This window comes from Panulirus ornatus, chromosome 47, assembly GCF_036320965.1.
Source record: "Panulirus ornatus isolate Po-2019 chromosome 47, ASM3632096v1, whole genome shotgun sequence".
Taxonomy (NCBI): Eukaryota; Metazoa; Arthropoda; class Malacostraca; order Decapoda; family Palinuridae; genus Panulirus; species Panulirus ornatus.
Window position 1 is genome coordinate 4,065,330 of NC_092270.1, and position 27,389 is coordinate 4,092,718.

The following is a 27,389-nucleotide window of genomic DNA, read 5'->3' on the forward strand; positions in this document are numbered from 1 at the left end:
AGTGTTAGTCTCTTGTGAAGGTAAAGTCATACCGAAATTATGCCCGGCATGTTGATTCACATGTCCCGGTAAATAATTGATTTCGTGTTTGTAGTCTGAATGGAATGTTTATTGAGTGTCACATAGTGACGTGATTTTGGTAGCTTTCGACAGTATTCTTTCTGTCATTTAATCCCTGTTTGTGGTGTATAAGTAGAAAAGAGTTAGCCAAGACATTGTACACAACTGAAACACTAGTATATATTTCTTAATAATTTTATTAAGTTTTTACTCATTGTTTGGTTAATCAAGTTTTACACGCTCGCTCCATCTTGTAAACAGTATGGTAAATTTTACACCCTGTGAGACGAGGACGTCCTTGTCCAACGTATAAAACATCGTTGGATGGACCTGTAGTGTAAACACTGTCAGCCATACGTCGTCAAGCCCCAGATGTCAATAGGCTAGACTCTCCCCTAGTTTATTCTGCCCCCTGGAGCCATTGTAGAGTCACGGAGGCCATCCATCCCACTTTTTTTTTTTCTTTTTTTTGGTTCACCTCAAGTACTGGGACATGTATATCTTCCCCCTATCGAACACTAGTATGTAAGTATTCAAAATGCGGATCTTATTTTCGAATAAACTTCGTTAAGGCCAGTGCACTGCCTCTCCTGGTTTAAAGTGAATGACTTCCCTGATGGACAGGGACTTTTACTTGAGCATAGTTGCAAATGATGCCATGGTCATGAGAGAGATAAAGAAAACGACGGTGATCGCATCAGCTTGCACGTTCTCCAAGACAAACTCCAAAGTTGGTCTGGTAAATGGTTGATGAAATCCAATGTGAGTGCAAGGGCAAGCTGAGACAGCGAAAGAAGGTCTCTGTGCGATTATTTTTACCTTGCGAGGCATAAGGCACAGGAATCTGAAAAAAAAAAGTGGTGCACGTCAATAGAATTGAGGTAAACTGTTTACGAAGAGATAGTATCGCATGTTAGGTATATGGTAAAGGAAATGTTTTGGGAAGCTGTACACAAGTTAGACCAAAGCATGTTTATATATATTGTATATTGATTCCTTTCGAATATAGAAGTTAGAATTTGTGTCAACTTTTAAGTGTCATTTGTTTTTAGAGCGAAGGAAAACCAGGTTTTCTTCATCAACCTCTAGCATAAGACTTTTAAAGTAGCTCGAATCCCCTATACACCATCATGATATCAGCCTTTATCTTGAGTAGACTTGCACATCTCCATACCCAAAGTTACTTTGACGTTCGTTTTGCTTCGCCTGGTTACATACCCGAGATGTTCCACGGATTCCCGTGATGAATAAAGGAACAACATGCGCATTCGAACGTCTTCCCGCAAGATATGTCATTATCTTCGGCTTCCGTGACCTCACCTTAGCTGAAGAGGACCGCCTTATCTCAGCCTCCTTCTCGAGTGGTACTGTACCCACCACTGGGTCTGACGACTTTGGTTAGGGTAACCCGTAAGCTTAGGTGGTCCCATGTCTCCTTTGTGAAGTAAAAACTGACTTAGCAGAGAAGGCTTTAGAGGTGTGCATAGTTATCAAAGACAAGAGGGAATTAGACCATAAAGACAAAGTGTGCATGGCTAGGATATGAGTAGGTGCGTGATTGACGAGGCTAGTTTTGTATGTATGGGATAGGAGAAGCTAAGTCAGTTTTATTACGTGTTTATCAGCAGTGCGCGAGGAGCTTCGTGTATACATTCGCTAGGACCTGGTGATGGCATCATTCTTTGGGCACTCGTGTTACACAAAATTGCGTTTGTCTAGGGTGTCTTTGTCTAATGTTTAGTAATGCAAAACACGTGACATGTGCGTGGTGTTATGTTTAGTTATGCTGGTCACAAAACATGGATATATGCGCGTTGTTATGTTTATGCTTATCACAGAATGACAGAGAGGTTGGCGTCATTATCTGTCCAGTGCTGGCCATATGCTACCGAGCCCCACTGGAAATTGCCACTCCCCTTTCCACGCAAATCCTGTATTGATCTGCCTCCACTCTCAGCTGACGCTTGGGAGGGGCCATTTGTTACCATGATCGAGTGTCCTCGGTAGTTCATGGTAGTCAGGTTAGGTTGTCCTTTTTTTTAGGGGGGAGGGGGAAGGGGAGGGCACGGTGGGTGATAGAGGTTTCCATGGAGGGGGTATAAAGGGTCATTTACCTCGTTTAGTTATACCTTTTACAAGGTCAATAGCCAGGCCATCATTCCAGAGGTCGTACCGTCGTGCTCAAGGGGCGTGCTGAAGGTTCGTACCGCCATGCTCAGAGGGATGAAGTCGTAAGCAGTATGCTGACTGGACATCTTTTTTCCCCAAGTCGAAGGGATGGTAGTGTGTGATATACCGTTATCCTGGACCTAGGCTGTCCTTAGCAGCGACCAGGCTTGTATCGCATGACAGTTCTAGTATTTTCCGGTTAGTGAGAGAGCAGACGGCCGGAGCGTGGATGGATGCCTAGTGTACAATGCTAGCGTTATGCATACTTCCTGGACCGTACAGCTGGGATTGCAGGAAATGGATAATGTTTTCTTTGTGAATTAACAATGTTTGTCATTGTGTTATCCAAGCGGCTGGGTATGGCAGCTGTGGCTACTGAACCGCAGCTGATTTGAAGGGAAAATTCGCTTGATTTATTGAGACAGTATTGTTACCTTAAGCGGGATGTTGACGTTGTGGGAGAGTTGAACGAAGCCAAGTGAGTGGTAACCCTTCATTTAGCAACAGAGAACTTGTTTCGTTGAGGATCATCATGGCCTGTTTATCGTCAGTTCACATCTCTCTGCCCTGAGTGTTGACTGAACTGGGCAGTGATTATTTTCTTACAATGATCGACATGCCACAGGCAAAGCATGACCCAGTCATGGTCATCTCGGGTGAAAAGAAGTTAGACTATGAGATAGATTCTCAGTATTGTTGTGACTGAATTGATCTCGATCCACGAAACTTGTGATACGTTTGAGAACTGAAATTTCGCCCCTGGTTACTTTCGCTTTTGCCCCTAGACCAGGTTTTATGTCATGTTCGATATTTGGACTGTTGCAGTCTCTCTCTCTCTCTCTCTCTCTCTCTCTCTCTCTCTCTCTCTCCCTAAGGAAGGGTCTTAACTCATTTACGAATTCTCGTATTTCACTGACTCAAACAAGCGGGACCGCAGGCGATCGCCGTGACAAACATGTTGACACATCGCTGAAGCTGGAACACGTCGATAGCTTACACGAGATGTAATCGTGATACAATATCGTCATCACCACCTCAACCATACTCACGCACAGTTAGCGCATGCGCCGCAAGACATGTTGGTCGGACGGAGGTTGCTGCTCTTTTGTTTTGAGCGGTAGAAGCTGCTTACCCAGTTGACGACCCTGGTGGGTGGGTGATAGTAGTCCAGAGCAGAACCGACTGCGGGCCTTGACTGGGATTCTCGTCATCCCGTTTTATTGATCCCGTAGAAACAAAGTTGTGAGCCTTGAACAAGACGTCAGGTAGATCACAAAATACTCCAGTGGGTTTTTTCTACGGTTTAAGAAGCAGTTGCAGATGTATGTGACTTCGTCTTCTGGATCTCTTCTCTGCTGTATTTTGATCCACCAGGAAAAATAGTTTGACTGGGAAGTTAGTTATTGATTGTAAATTTCAACGGGGTTTACAGTATGCGATTCATACTTCATGATTTCCACTGATTAGTTGTCGAAAACATTCCAACAATAATATGACTCAACACGGTCTTAAACGCATTTCATAACCATTAGAAATAAATGCTCTAATTTTTTTTTAGTTTTAGCTTCAGTTCCACATTATACCCAGTCAATGACCTTGCCTAAACCTCTCTCAACACGCGTAGTGCTCCACCAGTGCAGTTATTAGAGGACGGGAGTGTTGTGTAAGGAGGGGGAGGGCGTGGTGGTGGAGGCGGCCTCCGCTGCAGATGGGCCACGACAAAAACTATCGTTTGGAGGACATTGTTGGGGAGTCATGTTGCGTGTGCGGTGCTGGCATGACCCCTACCGGCGCCTCGTCCTCCCCCAACCAGGCTGGGATTGTCGACACGGGAGCGGAGCCAGCCACCAGACAGCTGGATGGTTGGGTTGGTTTAGTCTGACCTTGCTTCTTTGAGGGTAGGGTATTTTGTCGGGCTATTTCATCTGCCCGTCTCTTCGCTCTTCCTGGGTGATTTTTGTTCCTTTAGCAAGATGGTACTTTTTTTTTTTTTGGAGCACGACGTTACGATCCATTGGATGCGATGGGCCTGACCTCATACCCAAGGGTGGTTCCGTCGTGCTCAGGGTCGCGCTGCCGTGCTCAAGGAGCATACCGTCGTGCTCTCAGGGGTTCGTGGTATGGCGATTTTAAACATGAACACCTTATCCTTACTTGAACTGGTATAGTAGAATGTTGGTTGTGAGTCGGATTTGAGACAGTATATCGTCGCACCGGAAGGAAGACGGGCCAAGTGGAAACACTTGACTCCCACAAACCTTAATTTCCAGTGTCCCCCTTACACACACACACACACACACACACACACACACACACACACACACATACACATGTTGCCAAGATTCACGTGTATCATATAATGCAGACACTGAATATTGGTAGTAAAACATAGTAAGTACATAAAGTGGTATCAGAGGTTGCAAATACCTTATCCGCTCTGTAAAATTTCGGAACGAAATCGATTGATAGCGTAGTATCAAGGGGTGGAGGGTAATTGATTTTTAAGTACGAAACAAACATGATGGTAACTGGCTTCTTGATTGTGTAACATCAACTTAGTTTTTTCCGTAATCTTTGTACCACAACATTATCTCCCTGGTTGTAACAACTTGCTGCCGACCAACCCGTTGATTCGTCTCGAGGTAGAAGCCTCGCAGCAGAATGGCCTTAATAAATGTGGTCGTCTGTGAAACTTGGCGGTCGTTGCAGTTATGTCATGATCAGTGTGGTGCGGTCAGTTCTGTTTTGATGTTGTATTCCTCAAGTGGCACTAATATAGCTGCTTTTCTTTGGGAACCTGCATTGACCTTGTAATATGTAGCGCTGAAGGTTATTCTAATAAGACACCGTCAGTCATGATATTTGAGTGTGCGTGCATCTACCATACTTTCTCTTAAAATTTGAAATGTTTTGATATATATATATATATATATATATATATATATATATATATATATATATATATATATATATATATATATCTTTTCCATGGCTATTTCTGGGATGTTCTCCTTCCCAATTTATACCCCCTTACCTCACCACTGCGTCACTCACGCCATCAAGGTTTTACTATGTTAGTGTGTATCTTCATCTTGCCTTGGCGAATGTTTCTCGACACTTTCCTGTGCCAAAGCGGTAGTCAGTACTGCATTCATACATTTTTACAGGTGCGTCAGGTAAGCTGTTCTTGCTCCCGTTCATCTCTGAACTCTTGACCATTAGTCACTGTGATATAAATGTAAATCGAATGTATTTTAAAAGACAGGGTCAGGTCGAAGGGCAGGCCATCATGCCCAAGGGTCGTATCGATGTACCACAAGGGTTTAGGTAGTTGTCACGTCTCGGCAGATGAGGCAAAGATGCCCCCAGCTCCCGTCTCGGTTCGGCTGACCCCGGGGTGAATGATGCAAGTCCTTACATTGTCTTTCCTCGTTGTACTTAAGACAGAAAGTATGATTAGAGCTTTTGATACTCTGATTTTATCCCCGCAAGCGCTGGATGCCGGAGTTACGTAAAATCACATTTTTGTCTTGTTGTAAATGTTATTTTTCGTTCAGTCCTTTTCATAACCTTGTATTATATATCATTAATTTCAAGTACTTTTTTTTAAGACGTAGCAAGTTGTGATACTCTTTTGATATCAACTTTTTCGTTCCAGTAACTTTTGCTTGTGTTGGTTGGGAGTCATTAGGTTAACAGATGAAGTGGAGAGGTGTTTGTCCACACACGGATTGCTTAACCCCTTGAGCACGACAATGCCGACCTTTGGTATGTTAGCCTGGCCCTTCTTGACCAGTCTACACCACCGTACCCAGGGGTTGTGATGCTCAAGGGGTTGTTATTCCAGTACAGAGAGACTGTAGTGGAGTAAAAAGACTTCAGGAGAGATAAGCCTTTCCCAGTGTAACCTTTACGCGTAAAACCATCCTTGGCCGAGGACGCTTGGTATATAACATGTGTAATGGTTTAAGTGGCTTCATGGCGACTGTGGTGGTGGTGGAGGAGGAGGAGGTGGAGGAGGAAGAGGAAAAAGTGTTGATGCTGTGGCGTGGCAGCACAAGGCAGTGGACCTTATCAAACCTCTGGAAGACATTCCCACGCTTATCATAGTTTCACCCTTCTGCTGGGGTGTCTCCTCGGGATCAGACTGTAGGATCGAATATCTTTGTGACATCGTCGCCTCCTGTTGCTGCTGCTGATGATGATGATATCAGATGATCTGGTTTTGCCATCTGACAGTGTTTTCCGACAGTCCAATCCTATTATATATATATATATATATATATATATATATATATATATATATATATATATATATATATATATATATATATATGGGAGTAGTATGGAGTCGTTGTAAGAGAGGTGAGCACCATGTCGGTACGATCCTTCGACATGATGGCCAGGCGTTTTTCTTTTTTTTTCCACTCGATCCTTAAGGATCAGGCCAGAGGCTTGGTTGTCACGCCCAAGGGTCGAATCGCACCCGTGTATTCTATCGTCGCGCTCAAAGTCCCACCCGCCTTGTCCAGTAGTTCGTACCCTTGTGCTCTAAAGGGTGGTACCATAAGGGTGTGATGGTACGAACCTGTGAGCATATAGGTTCGTACCATCGTACCCTTATGATTGTACCGTGGCGCTGAAGGGGTAAACAGACACGACTCGCTCCTCCCACACCGCCTGCCTTCATCCGGGCCCCGTCAACAGACCGTTGCACCAGTAGTGATTTAGATTTACTTTATGATTGTATTTATTAGAGTTATACTGAGGAAACGCAGTTGTTTTCGAAAGAACTGTGGCATCGCACAGTGTGTGTGCGTTGGCTGGCCTCCAAGATTGGACCAGAGGATGAGAAAGGGTGACATGTCCTCAATTAACTTTTTCCCCACTCACAGTTGCTTTGTATTTATTTTCTTCTTAGAAAGTTGATTGTACGACCCTTGAGCCCGGCTGTGTGACCCATGAGAACGAAGATACGACCCTTGGGTATTCTTTTTTTTTTTTCAGGTCGATTGGGTCTTCGAGAAAATATCCTCACCCAATATCCTCACCCAATTCCTTCATCTGTTTTTAGAAAGTAATAATACAAAAGAAGAGGATTTCCAGCCCCCCCCCCCCCCACTCCTCTTGCTCCCGCTTAATAACCTGTTTTGTGTTTTCGTGTTCATGGTATGGCCGTGCGGGAATTTGTATGTAGCTAAAATGAGGTGACCTGTCGTGACGGTCCTAGAAATTCAAGCGTAAAATTATAGGTTGGTTGTCTTGGTCGTACGTGCGAAGGATAGATAACAGGAGCCCTGAGGACCTATGTTATTTTGCGGTCATCATTTGTAGTAGAGGCAGAATCGCACAGCAGAAGACACCCCTACACAAGCTCCTCTGGTTCAACAGCCAGCACGAAAAAAGAAAATCTAGGAAACATTACGTAGAATGGTGAGAGTATACTGCCCTGGAAATTCTGTAGGGAAGTGTGAACGAGGAAAAAGTTTCCTACTCACTCCACCAGAGCTGCAGCTGGTGCCAGAGACGTTCGTAACGGTACCAGAAAACTTGAATGGTCCAGGTTGGGTTGTGTAGAGAGAGAGAGAGAGAGAGAGAGAGAGAGAGAGAGAGAGAGAGAGAGAGAGGGTAGCATCCTCCTGTTATATAATAGTGGGTGTTGGTCAGCCAGGGGTGTACGCAAACCACGCCTCAACCTGCCTCAACCCACACAGCCTGTCGCTGCCGCGCGCCGCCTAGCTGGCTTCCCAGACAGCCTTGGACCATTGGTCTAACCTCTTCCTCCCCGTAAGTATTTACGTGGAAGAAAAAGCTTCCTCTGTGAGAATATATTGGCCGGACACCGAATCTGAATTTAGAACGGGTCTGTAAACTGCAGTTTGCTACTTCATCCTACTTTCTGTCCCCTTGTCTCGAATTCCTCGTCCGTCTGCGGCGCCTTCGGCAGGTTTAAGGGGGGGCCCGCTAGCAGGCAGCGAGCTGAAGCCAACCTTGGAGATGAGCCACATCAAGGCAGACTGGTGGTTTGACCTGCCAGCCAGCCCTTCGGTGGTCTTGGTGTCGGGTGCTGGCGGTGATTACAGTAGTAGCATTCCCGTTATGTGTTTGGATGATCTGCGTGAATGTTGATGAATTGTAATAGCATGTCACGGTCAGAATTCCGCCGGCATCAGTGTGTGTGTGTGTGTGTGTGTGTGTGTGTGTGTGTGTGTGTGTGTGTGTGTGTGTTGTTGCAGGTATTGGCTTCCTAGTAAGGCTGGTGATAGACAAGGTGTGGTAAGGAAGGTACTTGGTGGGGTTCCTTACCTTGACCTGTGACCCCGGTACGGCTGGTGGGAGTGGGGGGGGGTTGTGGGGGGCGAGACTGGTTAGGGGCGGGAGGCGCTGGGGAAGGATGGAAGGGAAAAGGTGGGGGGGGGGGGGCGAGGGGGAGAGAGGCATCAGCTAGCCAATCAGCATGTAAAGTACAGCTCGTAGCCATTGGTGCGTAGTTGACAGAACACGTGTGTGTGTGTGTGTGTGTGTGTGTGTGTGTGTTGCCCTTCCACTTTGATCTTACTTGACGGACTGGTTTGAGCCGCATGTGAATTACTGTCACGTGACTTGGATGGCTAGCTACTCGACGAAAATTCTCCCTGCATTCTTAATTTTAGTCCACACAAGGCATTCGCCTCATGCCTTTGCAGCAAGAATGCTGGAATCAACATTATTTTGTTCTTGTTTCATATACGTCACTAAATGCATGGCAGGAGATGTCCTCAGGTGGTTTATAGAAGTGGTCCAGGCAGCAGACACAGGTACCGCCCTTCCAGGTTTTCCATTCAGTAGTAATATGTTCGTGGTACGTGGGTGCGTTCATCACCCCTACTTGTGCGTCTTATGAAATTGATGGACGAGATCTTGCATCGTGAGAATATGATTAGTTGTATGATTTTTTCATTTTCTATATGTATTTACTTGATGGTTTTTTCATATCAATGTAATTTGATTTTAACCTCTTGAGTACAACAAACCTAACCGCTATAAGACGATGATTTAACCCTTGATTACTATGGTTTTGATCATTGTACTCAACGGATTGTCATTGTACTTTTGGTGTTGAGTTGTCATACTCATGGTCTGGGTAGTCATCCTCAGAGGAACAGATTTGACAATAACATTTTGTGGAAGGTTTGAAAGGCATTTACATCTCTACAATTTCATTCGTGTCTTTATACCACTGAGTTCCTTGTTCTTCTTTCCAGGCGCCGACGTGGCGACTATGGGGCGAGGAAAAATGCGAAGGCGCCATCTACACCGTGTACTTGAAGAAGGTCCGCTACCACCACCCCTCAAGGAGTATAACACAGGTAACCAATCCTGGATTTTGTCTGGACACAGAGATGGTCTTAGGGAAGGGACATCTTTGAGTGTCATCCTCCAGGAAGGGAGAGGAAGAATAAGTCATGAACAACAGACACAATTATTGGAGAACCAGAATTAAGTTGTTGACGTGTTAAGAAGATAGGGTACATTCTTGGATAGGATTCATCTGCCTAAACAATGGTTCTTTGTGAGTGATGTCTTGGATGAAGACGGATTGGAGAGACATGCAGGTCGGGATTAAGAATCTGCGGGGCCTTCGCCATGGCCTAGCTTTCTTGTGACTCTACCCTGGTCTAGAAACGTTAATAGTTTGTTATAAAAGTCTTAATGTGCAACCCCCCCGTCCTGAACGATGCTCCCTACTTTATTCACATAGATGTAAGTGTATCTCGCACAGACCATCGATCGCCTCTTCTTACATTGAAGTAGTTAACATTACATATTCCAGATTCCTTTTTACTAAAAATTAAAACAATGCCCATTTTACTCGAAACAGCTCATGTGTGCATTGTCTCTCTCTGTTTGTAATAGGGGTGCCAGCTTTTCTTTCCTCCGTAATTATTCAGTCATTTCGGAATTATGACATTAAAATAATGATTTCTCTCTTTGATAAGTAGACAGGTTTCCAAGTTAGAGCTGGAACATGATGTGTTTGGTAAGGTTTGTTACCACCTCTTTGTTGAATCGACTGTCTTCTGCTGATGCAGATTGTCATGTTCTCATCTGTGCGCATATTACGCGCACGGATGGGACTCCATGCATAGGTGTCTCCCAGAATAGTAAGACGATATATTGTCTGCAAGTGTTCTGTATTGTAGAGTATAAGAGCATAATAAATGAAATATAGCAAGGAAAAGGCAGATGCATAGCATATTTAATGACGCGATAGAATAGTCGTGAGGAGAGGTAAAGTAAAATCACATGTGATTTACAAACTTGAAGATGTATGAAATTAAGGGATTGTTGTATATAGTAATGAGAATTAAAGATAATTAGTAATGTATCAGTAAAAAAAAAAAAAAAAGGCGCAAGTAGCGAAGCGAAAAGGTGGGGCTAGGTGTTGGCGAGACGCCCACAAATTTATATATTCTTGCCTCTCATCGTATATTGTTGGCACAGTTTACCAGTAACTAAGGAGGACATCGTGCCCGACCTCCAGGGTTCATTCTCATGCCATTCCGTCCAGTAGACAGCGAGTTCTGATTATTTTGAATCATTTAATACGGCAGCGTGCCCTTTAAAATGTAATACGGATTGACCCTTGGGCTCGACGGTAGATCCCCATGGGTATGACATTTGACTTGTCTCTTAAGGGTAAGGTGCTGCCATACTCAAGGATCGTATTGGCTAGAAATGCTGTCAACTCGTATGTTACTCTAGATGGCGTCTGACCCCGTCACAGTGTTGAGGATGCATCCCATCCTGTTTTGAAATGACCTGAACTACCCACTGATATTAACCCCTTGAAGGCCTCATGAAATGTTGCTCTGATCACTCTTTAATAGGCCTAGGAGGCGTTCATACCCTTTTGTTTACAGAAACTTCTTTGATACAGTTAGATTTCCTCTTTTTTTTCAGTAACTTAATTACCACTCCTTTAATTTGATTGTGTTAGCATACCTTTTCAGCAAGTGCGGTCCGAGTAAAACAGCCGGTATTCATATAACAACTTCATTAATTCATGATTACATACGTCTGAATAAGATGAATTCCTGTACTGAATTAGCGATGGATGTATTGTACATGATTTTTTCACATTTTGCTAGTGCATATTGCATTGTTATATTTTACCGGTATTGTTTTAATTTGGTACTCAGGGGCGCAGTACAGCTGTGCTATGTTAAATTGTTAGAGCATTGTATCAAGCACTCCTGAATTGTTAAGAATGGTTCTTTTGTTATTGCATTAATAGCACATGGTAATTGCTGTTTGTAGCCATCCTCTACCAAAAGTATTTACGTCTGAGAATAGTTTTTCTTTGTGTATCTGATATGTAGAATTGGTGTAGTAGCATGTCCTGGCAGTCTTCTGTTGCATTTCAAAATCAGTTTGAATATTTTATACAGTAAATTTAGATTCCTGGTATGACATTTTCATTATGACATGATAACTCAAACCAAGGAACTTTCCCAATCCTAAGTTAGGTTCTCCTTTAAGATCAGTTGTACATTTTGTTTCAGAAGTCATATATATATATATATATATATATATATATATATATATATATATATATATATATATATATATATATATATAAGATATTTCAGGGTTTTAAAGTATATTATTATTGGTATTGATTTTTGTTTGCACGTTTCCCGAAGGTTTAATAAAAACAATAACTTTTTCCTTAACAGGAGTCTGACGATGATGAAATCTCTCACCTAGAATGGGAAACAGTACGGGTGCGGTTCCTCAAGGCTGGGACTCTTGAAAAATTGATAGAATCCTTAGCATCTGACACGGGGGAACTCGAGTCTACCTTTGTTAATGTGTTCCTCGCTACATACCGCACTTTCTCCTCTACTAAACAAGTCTTAAATCTCATCCTTGATCGCTACCTCGCCCTTGATTCGAGTAATAATAAGATTAATGTAGCACCACATCTTCGAGAGGACCATAAAAAGTTAGTTTTTATAATTCTGTTACTTTTACATACAGATTAATCAAAAGTGCTTCAAGCTATCACACGTGGGTCATAGCAATGATATCAGCAGGATTAGCCATTTTTACCCATAAATAATATGATATTGGATTAATTTACTTAGAATTAAATACAATGATCCAGTGTGATGGTGTGTTGCTTTTGCCATTGTTAAGACATGAAGTACATGATTCTTCATTTATGACAGACTTGTGTATACAAGCAGTCATTACATAGAATATTTTAAATGCAATCATGAGTATAAAAGCTTTATCTTCATTTCCAATTTGTGTTTTGTAGGGCTTTGAGATTAACGCTCCAGGTATGGCTGGATGGTTATCCAGAGGACTTCCGAGTTCCCCCAGCTTTTGCCTGTCTGCATCAGCTGTGGGAGTTCACCAAGACTCATCTTCCTGACTCTGATCTACACATCAAGGTTGGCTATAAGCTGGAAAAGATGAAGAGAGAAGAAGAAATGAAAGGTTGGTATTGTTGAGGATGTTTGAGTGTTAGCACAGTTATAAACAAACATACACATTTTGCAAAACTTAACCATGTCAGGGTGAGCTATAACTTGCTTTCTCCACATCATTGTACAGTGCATCTAAATTAGCAAAGCAGATATTTAGCACAGTGAGGCTCAAAATCTTCCCCTTTTACATTTACTCTCCTTTAATAGGAACAGAGGAAGAGGTAACAAAGAATCAAAAAAAGGACTGTAGGAAAGAGGTAACAAAGGACTTTTTCTTCTTAGGCTCATTCATCGTTTCTTGACTGCCTCAGTGGGAAGTAGTTAACACACATGAAAGAAAAGAAAAAAAGTTTATTAGTATTGGAGATATGTAGTAATTTCCTCATTGTTAACCTTGTGTACATGAAGGTAATGCTGATAATGATGTCAAGTCTTCAGCTTTCATATTTTTGGTTCACCATTTTCCAGGATCACCAATGCTAGAGAAGATTTTGTCATGTGAGGAAATGAGAGTACACTGCTCTTCACCAATGAGTAATGGAAATCACCAACCATATGAATTCCTTGACATACCAGAATCCACCTTTGCTCAGCAGCTAACTCGAATGGACACAGTAAGTCACAATATGAACTGGGAAAAGCATTGCTTATTGCTTAACTGTTGTAAGATGAAATCATGCCGTATATAAAGGTTTATCTTGTATAAACCCCGTGCTTACCACATCAGATAATGCCATACCAACAGTGCCTTGCCATTACCTGAAACCTGTGTTAGTGTTATGTTTGTGTGAATAACAGGATAGTACAGATCTGGAGTTTGGATCGATAAGAATCTAATGTAATTTTCTCTCCCACTTGTTAGGTCCTCTTCAAGGGTGTGATAGCTCATCAGTGCTTAGGTTCTGTATGGTCACGTAGGGATCGTGGTCGTGGAGACGCAGCAGCTACTGTAACAGCTACAATTGATCAATTTAATGCTGTTAGTTTTCGTGTCCAGTCTACCATCCTTGTTGATACAGAGCTCAAGCCATCTCAACGTGCCAGACTTATTGTCAAGTGGATTGATATTGCTCAGGTGGGTACAGCAAGGAAACATACATGATTATATATTTCAATATATATACTCCTAGGGGAGGAAGTATATATTCATTGTGGTAGTTGCATCATGGGCATGAAGGGTTTTAGGATATTCTGAAAAAAAAAATACACATCTATCTATATCTCTGATGCCTGATCCAATTGGAACTCCCCTAAAGGGATGGCTACGGCAACAGAGTCTCCATGATTAAAGAAATCCAGTGCAGCTTCTTCACCTTTAGTGCCTTACCCTTAACAGTCCACTGGCATTCTAGTGCAGTGTTTGCAGAAGCTCCTACCTAATATTTTAATGAGTACTTCTATTCTAATGCTCCCACCTACTACTTCTACCTTATTTTTCTACCTAATGCTCCAGCCTAAATGTTCCTGCCTATTACTTCTATCTTTTCATACTTGGCCACTGTTTCCCATGGTGACAGAGTTGAGTGGAATATTTATGGAATGTGTTAAGGATATACAGGGCTGGAAGACAAATGTTGGATGGGGTGAAAGCTTTCTGTAGAATGGCAAATGCATGTCTGTAAGGATAGAGAGTTTAGCAAAAGTTTTGCTATATATGTGAGTTTGAGGCAGGGCTGCATTATGTTACCCTGACTTTAGTACTTGAGGGAGATGGTGGGGGAAAAATTTGTGGAATGGTGTATGCAAGGGAGGCATGTGAGGACAGGGATAAGTGGAGACTATTTTGCCATAGCTCGTGGAGTGAATGGGCATCAGAGAAATAGGTAGATAGTTGGATTCCCCTGTTGGGAGTTCCCAGTGGGAGTGTGTGTCAGAGATATAGATAGATAGATGAAAAATATACATTTACATTAATTTTTTTTGCCCAACAGGAGTTGAGAATGCACAAGAACTTTTCCTCCTTGAAAGCAATCATCTCAGGTCTACAATCAAATCCAATTTATAGACTAAAAAAGACTTGGGGAGCAGTCATTAAAGATAAGGTATGGAGCCATTATGATTTCCATTGTTTGAATTTCTTTAGTGATGATCAACTTTTGAATACTATACTGCATTACAAATATGTTATTTTTGTTTCATTCATATGTTTTCACCTTGATCTCACTTGTAATGTTTTGAAAATTTTTAAGGCGGAGCTATTTGAAGAGTTGGCAAGGATCTTCAGTGAAGAAAACAACCAGTTAAACCAGAGAGAGTTACTTATGAAGGAGGGAACTGCTAAGCATGCTCAGACTGCTCATGCAAATGACAGACATCTACCCAAAGCTCTTGAGAAATTAGCAATAAACCCATTGGTAGGCTTCAAATATTAGTTGATTTTGCCCAACAGTATTCATTGAAGATTTGTACAGTGTACATTTTTCCAAAAGTTGGTTTTAGTTGATGTGAAATATATATCATGTAGAGTACGTACAGAAATCACGTCATAAATTTTCAAAAAGTGTTCTTTCATAGATCAAATAAAATATTTTGGTTTCAGGCTACCAGTTATGGAACAATTCCATACCTTGGGACATTCCTGACCGATCTCACCATGATTGATACAGCTATTCAAGACACTGTTGCAAATGGCCTTATCAACTTTGACAAGAAACGTAAAGAATTTGAGGTCCTAGCACAGGTAAGTTTGGTTAGTGAATTATTTCTTACCTGAAGTTGTTTTTTCCTTTTAGGCTATTGGGAACTTTGGTTCTTGCAATCCCACACCGTCTGGACTGCAAAACCATCAATATACCCAGCCTTGCCCATACAGACAATGATCTCTCTTTCTACATACTCGTTTAATTCCCTAGACCTTAGCTCCCTCACACACCCAGTTTCTCACTTCAGCTCCCATGGTTCTATTTTGGTGACATGTCTACTCCTGGGTATCTAAGGCACTTCACTTCCTTTCAAGCTGTCTCGATTCATACTGACACCCCATCTAACGTGTCTCTTTCCTCTGCTAAACCTAATAACAGTGCTTTTATTCATATTCACTCAGAATTTCTTATTCCACACACTCTTCCAAACTTAGAAACCTGCTTATGCAGTTTCCCACTCAGCTCTGCCACTAGCACCATGTCATCAGCAAACAGTAACTAATTTGCCTTCCAGGCCCACCCCTCCATGACAGATCTTCCCCTCTTTCTCAGACACTTGTATCTGCCTCCCTTACCACCCCATCCATAAACAAGTTAAACAGCCATGGTGACATCACGCCCCTGCAGAGACCCATCTTTCTCTGCTGGTAGTGCTCGCCATCATCTCTTCTTACTTGAACGGACTCCTTACTTTCTTGATGAAAACTCCTCGCTGTTTCTTATAGGTTTCCTCCCACACCATATATTCTTTACAACCACCACAGAACATTTTTTCATCCTCATCATACACTCTTTCCATATTCCTAAACACTACATACAAATCCTTCTGTTTCTCTGTTTCCCACACAAAATCTTCAGAGCAAACACCTGTTTCACACATCCTCTACCATAAACTGGTATATTTATATTCAGTGCATCCTGTTTTTCCAGATCCGGCTTCTTCAGGGTGCAGCAAATGCATATAAGATAGAAAGAGATGAGATGTTTGAAAGGTGGTGGGATTCTGTGCTTGTGCTGGACGACAAGGAAGCTTGGAGGCTTTCTTGTCAAATTGAGCCCCAGGGATCTTCAGCTCAGTCATCAACAAGAGAAGGCAGGATAAGGAAAAGAGCACAGTAAGCCTCCAATTTTGTGCTTTTGGTTGTTAACTATAGTGAAATATTTTGGTAATCCTGGAGAAGATTACTTGATTAGTGCCTCAAATATGTTTTCCCCAATAGCACTAGTTGTTGATGTTCTACATAATTTTTCAGATTTGGACATAGAAAGAATGACAGCATTGCCAGTACCTCGAGTGGATCATCGAGTAGTCAGTTCCTCTTTGATAATGACTCTTTGACTAGCCCTGCCAGCCATAATGATAGCTGCTCTCTGGAAAGAAAGGTCAGCTACAGATGTGATTAGTTTTATTAAGGGATTAATGTTTTGTTGATGGTGGACATACACACAAAGTTGATTATGAAAGCTGGAAGAGTTGATGAGTATTTTTAGGAAAGCAATTGAATATTTTTTTTTAAATCTTTTCAAAATATTAGTCTACTTTTCATAACAGATTAATGGATAAACATTAGACAGAAGATGAAACCATACTCCTTCTTGGAGACTTATTTCAATTAGCATACATGCCATCAAAATTTGAGTAGACTGCTGTTGTGACTATGTATGGAAAGCACATAAGATTTTAAAAGATATTTATGCTTGTTAATCTATATGAATTGACTTTACGGAAAAGAAAACTAATATCTTTTTTCCCATAAAAGGTGGAAAACCTGTTTTGCATAAAGCAGTCCCCATGTTGCTAAAATGTATAGGGTTGAATGTTTGTCAGGTCTGAGGCAGAGAACATTGGTCGTTAGTGGTTTCTAAAACCATTATGGAATTACATCATTAGGCAGAGAATTTCAGGATGTCATTTCATAAGGGCCCATTTGTCAGTTGATGGATCAATTCATATCATCTCATAGATCTGACAACTACACATATATCTATTCAGTTTACCCACAGAGTCAAATTCTAAAGTGAAATTCTTATTTTCATTCCCTACTGTGTGCAGTATTAAAGTCTTAATGAAGGCCACAGTTCATCACTTCAGTGACTAGTTTGTGTTTGTTTATAATGTTTTACTTATGTACAAGACTAAGAATTACATAATTTCCTCAGATGTCAACATCCTCTAGTAGCTCATCACTGCCTTCACTAGATGTCTCAGTGCATTCAGGTGGTACCACTGCATCAGGTCGCACTCCAGAACGCATTTCTAATACTCTGCAACAACCACCAAAATCTTCACCATACATCACTCCTGATTTTTACATCATCAGAGTGTCGATTGAAAGTAGTGCACATGAAATTGAAGGTTTGTCCAATATTTCCTTATTCAGTTCTCTTATTTAATCCATTCTCCATACACAAAAAGCTTTGGCAAATATTTATGCAAATCCTCAACACCAGTAAGTTAACTAGTGATACTGCTGTGGAAAGTCAAAGTTAGGGAGTGAATGCGTGTGTGTGCAGGAGTGGTGGACATTCTAGAACCTATGGAGAATAGGAAGACCACAAAAAATAAAAATGGAATGCTTTACCATACATTATTTTTCTTTACTGTAAGCAGATGCTACTGTGGCTCAACTTCTTACTACTGTGTCTCCTCTTCATACCTCTGCATCATCTCCACAAAGTCCTCTCCTCATGAGACTTTGTAGCTCAGTCATATCAGTTTTTGAAACATCAAACCTGCCATTTCTGCCAGAGTTGCCTGTTTATACCACTTCTTATTTCTGTGTCAGATTACTTTTGGAGTCATGATACACTACTACACAGCCTTTCAAACTCCATTCATGGCACTGGTCTTGATTTCATCCCGTACACTTGATACTTCTGACTTCCTTGCTACCTCGCTAATGCGGGAATTATGAAAAGATTTATATGGGGTTGATGTCTTCCTTGGCTTCTTCATTAATAGATGCTCTTGTAGCCATATTGTGAAAGAAGGGAATGAATCAGGTCTGTGAGTAGAAAATGACCTTGCACAGTAAGCACCATACATGAACTAGCTTGTGATACCCACAGTATGAAACAACCTCTGCCCATTACATTTATGCTGAGCAGGTCAAGGGCAAACAAAATACACCTTGTATTGATTATTTGGTGGTAAAAAGTTAATCATACCTCTGAATTGATTGATAGCAAGGGAAATATATATCTTTTTCTGATAGTTTCTTTACCCACAGAACATCTCTCTCACATCTAATTTCCTTACTTCAACTATCATCTTAATTCTACTAGATATTTTTTAAAAGATTTATTTAAAATTGGGTGTATATTATATGAAGAAAACTAAATTATTCAATGTGTGATACGCCTGCATAGAAATAAGCTTTGTAAATGATAATTCATAAAATTTAAAGTTTTTCTCTTCAAATTCAGGCTTTGCCATCCATTAAAGTATTATTAAGAAGCTTGCTTATGATCACAGTTCATTATGTTTAAGGTTACAAGTTTATTGTGGGATTTATAGGTAAACTGATTTATTGAACTGGAGTTCACCATTTATGGAGAGACTTTTGCTACCCTATTAAGGGAGTTCCTGAAGGGAATGGGCATCAGAGATATGGTTAGCTAGATAGATTTACTGATGTACAATGTTATATATTCAAAGAAATGTTTGTGTGCATATTTCTATTCTTGTTAATGAATATAATCATTTGTAAATAATAGTTCTTCTCTCTTCAATCAGGTGTAAACCTCTACAAAAGTATCATGCTGAGCAACTCAGAAAGGACAGTGTCAGTTATTCGAAAAGCAATGGAAAAACATGGATTTGAGGGTAATCCTGAAGACTACACATTGGCTCAGTTCCTTCCTGATGGTGGTAAGTGTAATTTGATTGAAATAGTCGTAGCAACAGAACCTCTACATTCTTTTTATCAGTTTCCATGATTTTGAAGATATTGATGGTAGGAATGTGGTTTTAAGTAAAGGATCATTACCCTCATAGATTTGTATAGTATTAAAGGGTTTTATTTTTATTTTGCGTTTATGATTTTTTCTTTCTTTTTGACAGAGATGCTGTTGCCTGCTTCTGCAAATGTGTATTATGCAATTAACACCCAGTATGACCTTAATTTTGTATTGAGAAGGCGAAGACATGGTGATGAAAACACAATTATTAGAAGAAATCCAGCTAAGGACCACAAAGTTCGTAAAAAGCTCCTGGTCACGTAGCACAAGTAAAAAATATATTTCTCCGGCAACTTAATTCTTTTCCTTGTACTAAGTGAAAAGTTTACCAAGTGATCCTGAACAGCTAGTAGATGCTAATTTGGAACGAGTGTGGAGGCCATTATCTGTACTGATGAACTTGGAAAGGCCTAAAGAGCCCACGATGTATGACTTCAAATCTGAAAGCATAATATAAAGGCTCTTGTTCACTGCTCTTTAAACTGAAATATTTAAGATATTTACTTAAACTTGAAATGAATTTTATGAGAGAGGGTAGTTGTTATCAATTACTGTGTTAAAACCTGAGTTGTATGACTTTAAAACTGTCTCTCATTTTTGTAGTATTGTGAAATAATTTATGTTATCAGTGCTGCTTGGTATTTGTGTACAGATGTCTTGTGAATATATGACAAGCCTTTTATTCTGTATTTATGTAATGATTTGAAATATTTGATGTATGGAATAGTATGCAATGAAATGTGAATGAAAGGCCTCTAATTAATAGGTGTAAATATTTCTTTTTAATGTACAGTGTGTCCTCGGATGGATAATACTCAGTTTTCAGTCACGAGCTTTAACTCAAGCCCTGCATAAAAGTAAAAAGGAACTCTTCCTTCAGGAAAGTGAATGAGAACTCTGTGCTCACAGGTACAAACAATCAACGACTGTGAATGTTGGCTTCATTTTTAAATGTCTCCACAGCACCCTGCCTTTGCACCCTACTTTTGTGATCACATGGAGTTATTCCATTGTTTTGAATTAGTGACCGAAGCTAATTCATTACAAAGCCATGTGATAAGTTCAGTAATACATTTCCCATTATCTTATGAAATATTACAGAAAATGGGAGTATTGTGCACACATTTTTCCACCACAGCTTTTCTTTACATAAATTCTGTCCAGTTAGGATTTGCCTAAGAATACCTTAGCCTTACTGAAAAGTCATCCACTACTGCTTATCCTGTAAGATAATAGATTTATACCAGAATCTTCAAGGGCCTACCATTATGCTTACAAAAACATTTTATTGGTATATCTTCATGGAATTCATCTTTAATTATTCATTGAACAGGAAGTTGTTGAAAAAGAGTTCAAATTTTATCCTCAAGATGTAAATATTATGTAGGTTTTGTATACATGTAAAAACATTGTTGTTACCTTTGTAAATAAAGTCTATCATTTCTAGGCATAATTTTTGTGATTTTAAAACTTTGATTTTGAAATATAATGAAATAAAACATAAAATTGGCATGGGGTGGCCCATGCAGTATTCTCTCAGTACACTTGCATACGTCAATTACTGTTAAAGTGCTTAGGGTAATTGTAATGACAAAAACTTTAGAAATACTTCCCTTCTTTCTACTCATAACTTTCAATAATATATCCATTAGCTTGGATTTAAGTGCAATCAACAATTGGCTGATTTGCATATATCCATTGTGCTTGAGTTACTACAGCTTGGGGCTGCAAGAGCCTTTGGAAAGGTCTTGAGTAACACCTGAACTCCATAGATATTGGCTCTGGTATTATTATAAGTAAATGAATAGGTAGATTTATGAACTGATGGAGGACAATTTGTGGTGTGAGAGTTGACAGAGTATGAAATGACATGGTAGGAGAATGGTGTTGTAACAAAATGAGTATAGTTGATAAGAGCTGAAGAGGTGCTGAAATGGTTCAGACATATGGAGAGAATTAGTGGCTTGAAGTTGACACAGTGAAGTGCCAGAAATGCAGGGAATAAGAGGAGACCGAATTAGAGATGGAATGATAGATTGATAAAGGTTTTGAGTGCTTTAGGCTTGAACATGCAGGAAGGTACATTACAACGTTGACACCATATCTAACCTACTGCCAGACAAACTGTTTGATGGCAAACATTAAAAATGCATTCAAGTGCATGACAAAGGAGGTATTGAACAATTTATTCACAATGTATAATAAGATATTTGTTTCAAATATATTATTAAAGTTAAGCACATAGAACTAATAGAGAAGGGCTAAAAGTTCAGTATGTTGTATGAAAATGTTAAAAAGATGGGGCTTCACGAATATATAACTCCCTCACCTGTACTGTAAGAACAGGAAATTGCACCCCAAAGGGCAAGTGGCGGTGTCCCACTCAAATAGAAGCTGGATTTTTTTTTTTTTTTATGTTGTAGGTCCCATTCATGGACATAAGCCCACACCAAGGCCTGGCCTTAATTGAAATATAGAGAGAATTATGAAAAGGAAAAAGAAGAGACAAGGGAAAGTATTACAAATTTTGGAGGAATTGAAAAACCTGTCTTAAAATGTGCCAGGTCATAGTTTTTGTGAAAGACACGAGAAGATAGAGTTCCAAAGCTTTGAGATGTGGGGAAAGAAACAGTTATCAAAACAGCCCACCCTTAAGTTGCCAATGGCCACAGAGTAACCATGTGACAGCAGCTTGCCAAGTATTGCTTGGTTTAGTTAGCAGTGGGGGCACAAAAGCAGCCAGCTCTCAGAAGCAAAAACCAAAGTAATACCTATAGAAGAGGGAAAGTGAACCAACATTGTGGCATAAGAAAGCAGGTCTAGTTTTGAAGTTAGTCTGGAAGAGTTTATAAGTCGGACTGCTTTTGACTCAAGTCTGTCAAGTAAGGATGCAGAACTAGGACCACCCAAAATGTGAGAGCAGTACTACATATAAGGACGAATCAGTCCTTTATATAGATGGAGCAGCTGTTCACAAGAAAAGAAATTTTGACATCTAAACAGGAACTGCAGTTCCTTAGAGGCAGGCTTAGCTATTTCTGTAACATGGGGTTTCCAAGAAAGAGTGGATGTTACAGCAGTACCAAGTATGTTCACTGAGTCAAGAGGTGAAATTACAAAACCGTCAAAGGAGAGAGAAGAGTTGTGAGGAGTTTCCAATAGAGAGATGGGTAGAAACTGGGTGTTGGGGGCATTAAACTTAGATATCCTGTCCAAGTGTAAGTTTATTGAGGAAGCTGTGTCAAGACGAGATGCAGATTGAGTGAGAGAAGAAGCATAATTGAAGGATGTGGACAAATGTAGTTTTGAGTCATCAGCATATGAGTGCATTTGGTTATTTGTGGAAGAGGAAATCATTGATGAAAAGAAGTGTACGGGACACAACAGAACCTTGAGGGACACCACTGTTGATGGAGCAATTGGGGTAGGCTGATCCATCAAAAACCACAGTGACAGATTGGCTGGAGAGGAAGCTAGATACAAAGGAGCAAAGTGAGAGAGAGGAGCTTAGAGATAAAGATCTGATGTCATACCCTGTCAAAAGCTTTTGATATGTCAAGGGCAACAACATAAGACACCCTAAAATCTCTCAGGGATGATGATCAGACATTAATAAGATAGGAAAGAATATCACCAGTGGATCTCACCTTACAGAAGCTATACTGGTGATCAGAGAATATGTGATTCAAGGTGTTTAAGTTGAAGAGGGATTCAACAGGATGATGGAGAGGTCAGAATAGGCACCCATCTTAAGGATGGGCTGCATCAGTGCATACTTACAAAAAGGAAAAATTTTGTTTTTTAAAGCAGGCATAAGGAAGAGACTTCCTCCATGGATTGAAAATTATTTTAGTGAAGGGAAAAGATGCATGTCAGCGGTACCTTTCCTACGTGGGCTGGGATTGCCAAAGGCATGCCACGGGGTTTGATGTAATGACTGCCTTTAATGACTTACAAGGAGTGGGACTCATACATAATTATCCTCATGGATAATGTTAAAGAGATAAGTAGGGAATGACTAGCATTGCATTAAAATTGCAACTACTCCAGCTAGGTACGGGAAAGTTCATCCTTAGCAAATGCATAGTATTGAAGATACTGTGAACTTTGGCTCAGGCATGACTAACATAGTAGGAAATGATCCACAAGAATATGTGTGTAAGAGAATTTGGGAATATAAACAGAATCCAATCTATTGCAACAACACTACATTAGAATGATTATTGTTATGGAGGTAAATTGTCTGCTGGTTAATGTAAAGCTTATATTTGAATACTTGGATACAGATGCTCAAACTTTTTACAGTTTACCTTACATCTGTATTAGAATACGAATCTGAGGTTTGTTCAACCACACAAAGAAGTGAAGGATGTAACAGAAAGGATTCAAAGGAGGATGACAAAGATGATACCCAGAGCCTGGTTAGAAGCTCTACTTTGCTCATTATGGAGGCAAGAATAATGGGAGATTTGATTACAAACGTTCATGAAGCTAAATGTCACCAGGAAATCATTCTTTCAAGCATGTAAAGAATGAACGGCAAGAGGTAATACTAAGACATATGTTCAAATGTACAGTAGTAGTCCTCTAGTACTGAATAAGCTAAGTGATGAAATTATGAATGCAGACAAATGTATATATTTTAAAAAGGTTGTATGGCAGTAAAGAAGGCTCAAGTGTTGGGGTTCCACAATTGTAAAGTTCTTTTCCCATAATGTACAACTAGGTTTTGCACACTCCACCATATATTCCTCTACATCAGTGGATTCTTTCCATTTACACTTACAGTTCCATGGATTAAAAGAATCATCATGGTGACTCTGCCTTTGCTTCTTTTCGTGGAATTGGTCAAAGCCCATCTCTGAAAGCATCTTCTCTTCAAACTGAATTAACTAGGAATGTTAAACATTTCATTCCTATATAGAGACGAAAAGAAAAAAATACATCCATCCCAGACACATTCTTCAAGACTTCTAAATGCGGGAAAGTCATCAACTGGAATCTTGAGCTATGTTGTGATCTCTGGATACAAAACTAGAAAAGCTGGTCAAATGCCACCTCCTAAGGCTATAGTTATTAGGTCCCACAACACCAGCCAGCTCAAGTAGTGCATCAAATACCAGCTTTCAGATCAGTAAGTGGATTTTCAAAATCTTGAAGCCATCATGTAAGATAAGATCCCTTACCAAGGTATGGGGATAGATTTCACCCAATATAAGAATACATAAAGTATACCGAAACCATCATACAAATTGAACAGTGAGGGTAGAAGACCTCTTAAGCCATTGTAAGCAAAGGGTAAGTTAAGGCCCCAGACGGAATACGTAAGGTGAGGTAGGCCCAGACCTATCAATGAGGATTAAAGACAAAAACCATCGTAACCTAAAATAAACTTAAATTCGCCATCAGCTAGAGTTAATTGCGATGTTTATGCTTTTCGACAACGCGTGCAGCTAATTCAGCTAATGTATGTATTTACTTGTATGTTTCTTATAGGGAGACTGCCCTACACCATTTCTTGACCATTCTTTACCAATGACTAGATCTTACCATTAGGCAAGGGTAGCACGTTGCATTCACCACAGGAAAATTCGTGTGGGATAGTTCTATTAACGTTATATGTAAGATAGAATTATAGTGTAAATATCAGCTACTAAGTTGGATGTGAGGCAGAAAGAAAACACAATATAATGCGTAAGAAAAAAAAGGACCTGAGCGTATAAATGATACGGCCGTGTAACTTGTCCGTTATAAAAATAATGGATTTTTACCATGACATAATGACTAATATTGCCATGAATAAGATGTAAGTAGTACTCGAACATGTGTAGAATTTGTATATGCCTAAAACAGTTCCACGAAAAAAATATTTTGTATTATAGTTACCCTAACAACAGTTTTCTGTAATGAGAAAATTCTAACATTTTCTATTATTCTCATTTTCTACCAAAGGATACGCCGTGAGATGGCGCTGACGACGTGGATGATTATATTTGAGATAATGGAGTTGTACCCAAGTTACTCACTCTCATTTGTTTTGTGACGTCACCCACCCTGACGGGTGAGCGCTGCTACCATAACAAACATGGCGGAAGAATGGACCACAACCCGTCTCAATATTTGGAAATTTACAAGGTAATTATTTATTCTTATAGATAAGAAATACCATTTTATAGGAAAACATATGTCGTAGAAGCTAATTTTCTTGTAATATTTCGTATGAAAGCACTGTAATGTTAGATTCAGTGGCTACATGCATATCGGTGTTTACCGGCGGAAGCTAAAGGTATTGGTGTTTTGAGTGGTATAGCAACGAGCCAATTTGAGTATATTTTGCATGATATTGATATATTGTTAGTGAACATTGCTTGTGCAGGGTATAGAGAATTAGGTAGGGGCGGCGCAGCGTAATATGGTTGTTATGGAGAGGTTTTGAATTTACTGCCAAGTGGTTGGTTAAGGGGCGAACCGAGAGCAACTTGGGCCTCCGGGACAGTCGCTGTAGTGTACCCTTTGGTTCGTGTCATTTCCCCTTTTAAAGTCGTTCATCATAACTGACAAATTAGGATGTCTTTAGTAAATGCTCAGTTATCAGGTCTAGATATTCTTTTTTTACCCCACGTTTTCTCTCATAATCACACAGCCTTACCCTCCATTACATGATTAGTATCATAGGGTAGCATGTAATTGACCTACACTACTTCTGATGAATTAGAATATCTGCTTTTTTAAATCCATATTTTGTGTGTGTGTGTGTGTGTCTGTGGTGCCCTTAAACTGGAACTTTACCTTCTGCCCACTAGTTGACATCTGTAATTTGAATGTTGCCTTGCTGACCAGGCACCAGTGTGTCGAAAGCAATTTTGTAATGCAGATAACATGAGTGGGTTGTGTTAATTTACTGATCACTCTGTTTGTGATTATCTGTACCTGAGTTGAAGTAGATCTAATTTGATTTACTGAAGAGTTGGCGGGAATTTCGACAGTATGGTATTGGTCTTCTCTTTCCTTTCATGTCATCAAGAAAGTCAAATACATTATAACCTACTCAGATTAGTGCATTTGCGGCCATTAAGTATGGACCCATAATGAAGGTGAATTGTATAGATCAGCTTTGCAACACCATTAGCTTTGAATATTGAGTGATTTTGTCGAGTAATATTGTGTAGTATGTAGAAAATATATTAACAGATTTCGAGCATGTCTTTCTGTATATATTATTTAAAGCAGTTATATGGAGAGCAGTGAAGAAACAAACGCAATGCAGTTTTTTATTTTCATTTTGTATTGCATTAATTAAAATGTGCCATGTTGAAAACAGGAAGAAAATATTTATAATAGATGTTATAAATAGATGTTATTGTAAATTTATGACCCAGAGTCTCACAGCACAACAGAGTTAGGAGAGATGTTTGATAATTGGGATGAGTTTTTAAGGTCCAGAGATGAGTTTTCCTGGGCAAAATGCACTGTATTGTGGTTAGGTGGTAGGTTGGTTTAGGTAGTCTAAAAAGTGACAATCTTTTGTTTATAACTCTGTAGTGTACACGGCAAGCAGTTTTTGTATATAATAATTCACAGTGTATTCTTTGTAGTGGAACTCAGAAGATAATGTGTGCAGGACTGATTTTTACAGAACTGCTTCCTTAATGCAAAAATATGTAATACAACTCTAATGTATTAAGAGGACCAATGAAAACCTCACCTAGTAGCCAAAAGTTTTGCTGACATCAGCATTAATTTTGTCTGCTGTGAGGAGGGCAAGGCTGCTTGCTTTGTCATCTGTGTAATGTTGATATCTGGTGCCATATGCTGTACTCAGTAATGGATTTCACTGGTATATTTCAGCTAGAATATTAGACATGATAAATCTTGAGTAAAATCTGTTTTAGCTCTGCAACAAAACATTCTAGGAAAAGGCTATTTGTGTTTCAGGTGTTGTATATAGATTATTATTATAGAAATACCAGCAGAGGAAAGATCTACTTTGTTGGATGGTTTGGTTATTTGATGTAAAGTTTGGTAATACATTTATTAAGAGATCAATAGAACCTGTGAAAAGCGTAATTTCATAGCATTC

General features: G+C 40.0%; 1 protein-coding gene across 9 annotated transcripts in view; it reads left to right on the forward strand.

Moving 5' to 3' along the window:
* The window catches only part of Rgl (Ral guanine nucleotide dissociation stimulator-like), a 147,428-nt gene that overhangs the window by 99,857 nt on the left and 20,182 nt on the right, over positions 1–27,389 (forward strand). For all 9 annotated transcript variants that reach the window (XM_071689516.1, XM_071689508.1, XM_071689507.1 and 6 more), the window contains 13 exons: positions 9,474–9,578; positions 11,949–12,217; positions 12,536–12,717; positions 13,176–13,321; positions 13,570–13,782; positions 14,639–14,749; positions 14,897–15,061; positions 15,247–15,387; positions 16,280–16,464; positions 16,603–16,732; positions 17,510–17,705; positions 19,086–19,220; positions 19,413–25,444. In XM_071689516.1, the coding sequence (XP_071545617.1) occupies positions 9,474–9,578; positions 11,949–12,217; positions 12,536–12,717; positions 13,176–13,321; positions 13,570–13,782; positions 14,639–14,749; positions 14,897–15,061; positions 15,247–15,387; positions 16,280–16,464; positions 16,603–16,732; positions 17,510–17,705; positions 19,086–19,220; positions 19,413–19,573 (2,139 nt within the window). In that variant the 3' untranslated portion in view covers positions 19,574–25,444. The remainder of the gene's footprint in view (positions 1–9,473; positions 9,579–11,948; positions 12,218–12,535; positions 12,718–13,175; positions 13,322–13,569; positions 13,783–14,638; positions 14,750–14,896; positions 15,062–15,246; positions 15,388–16,279; positions 16,465–16,602; positions 16,733–17,509; positions 17,706–19,085; positions 19,221–19,412; positions 25,445–27,389) is intronic.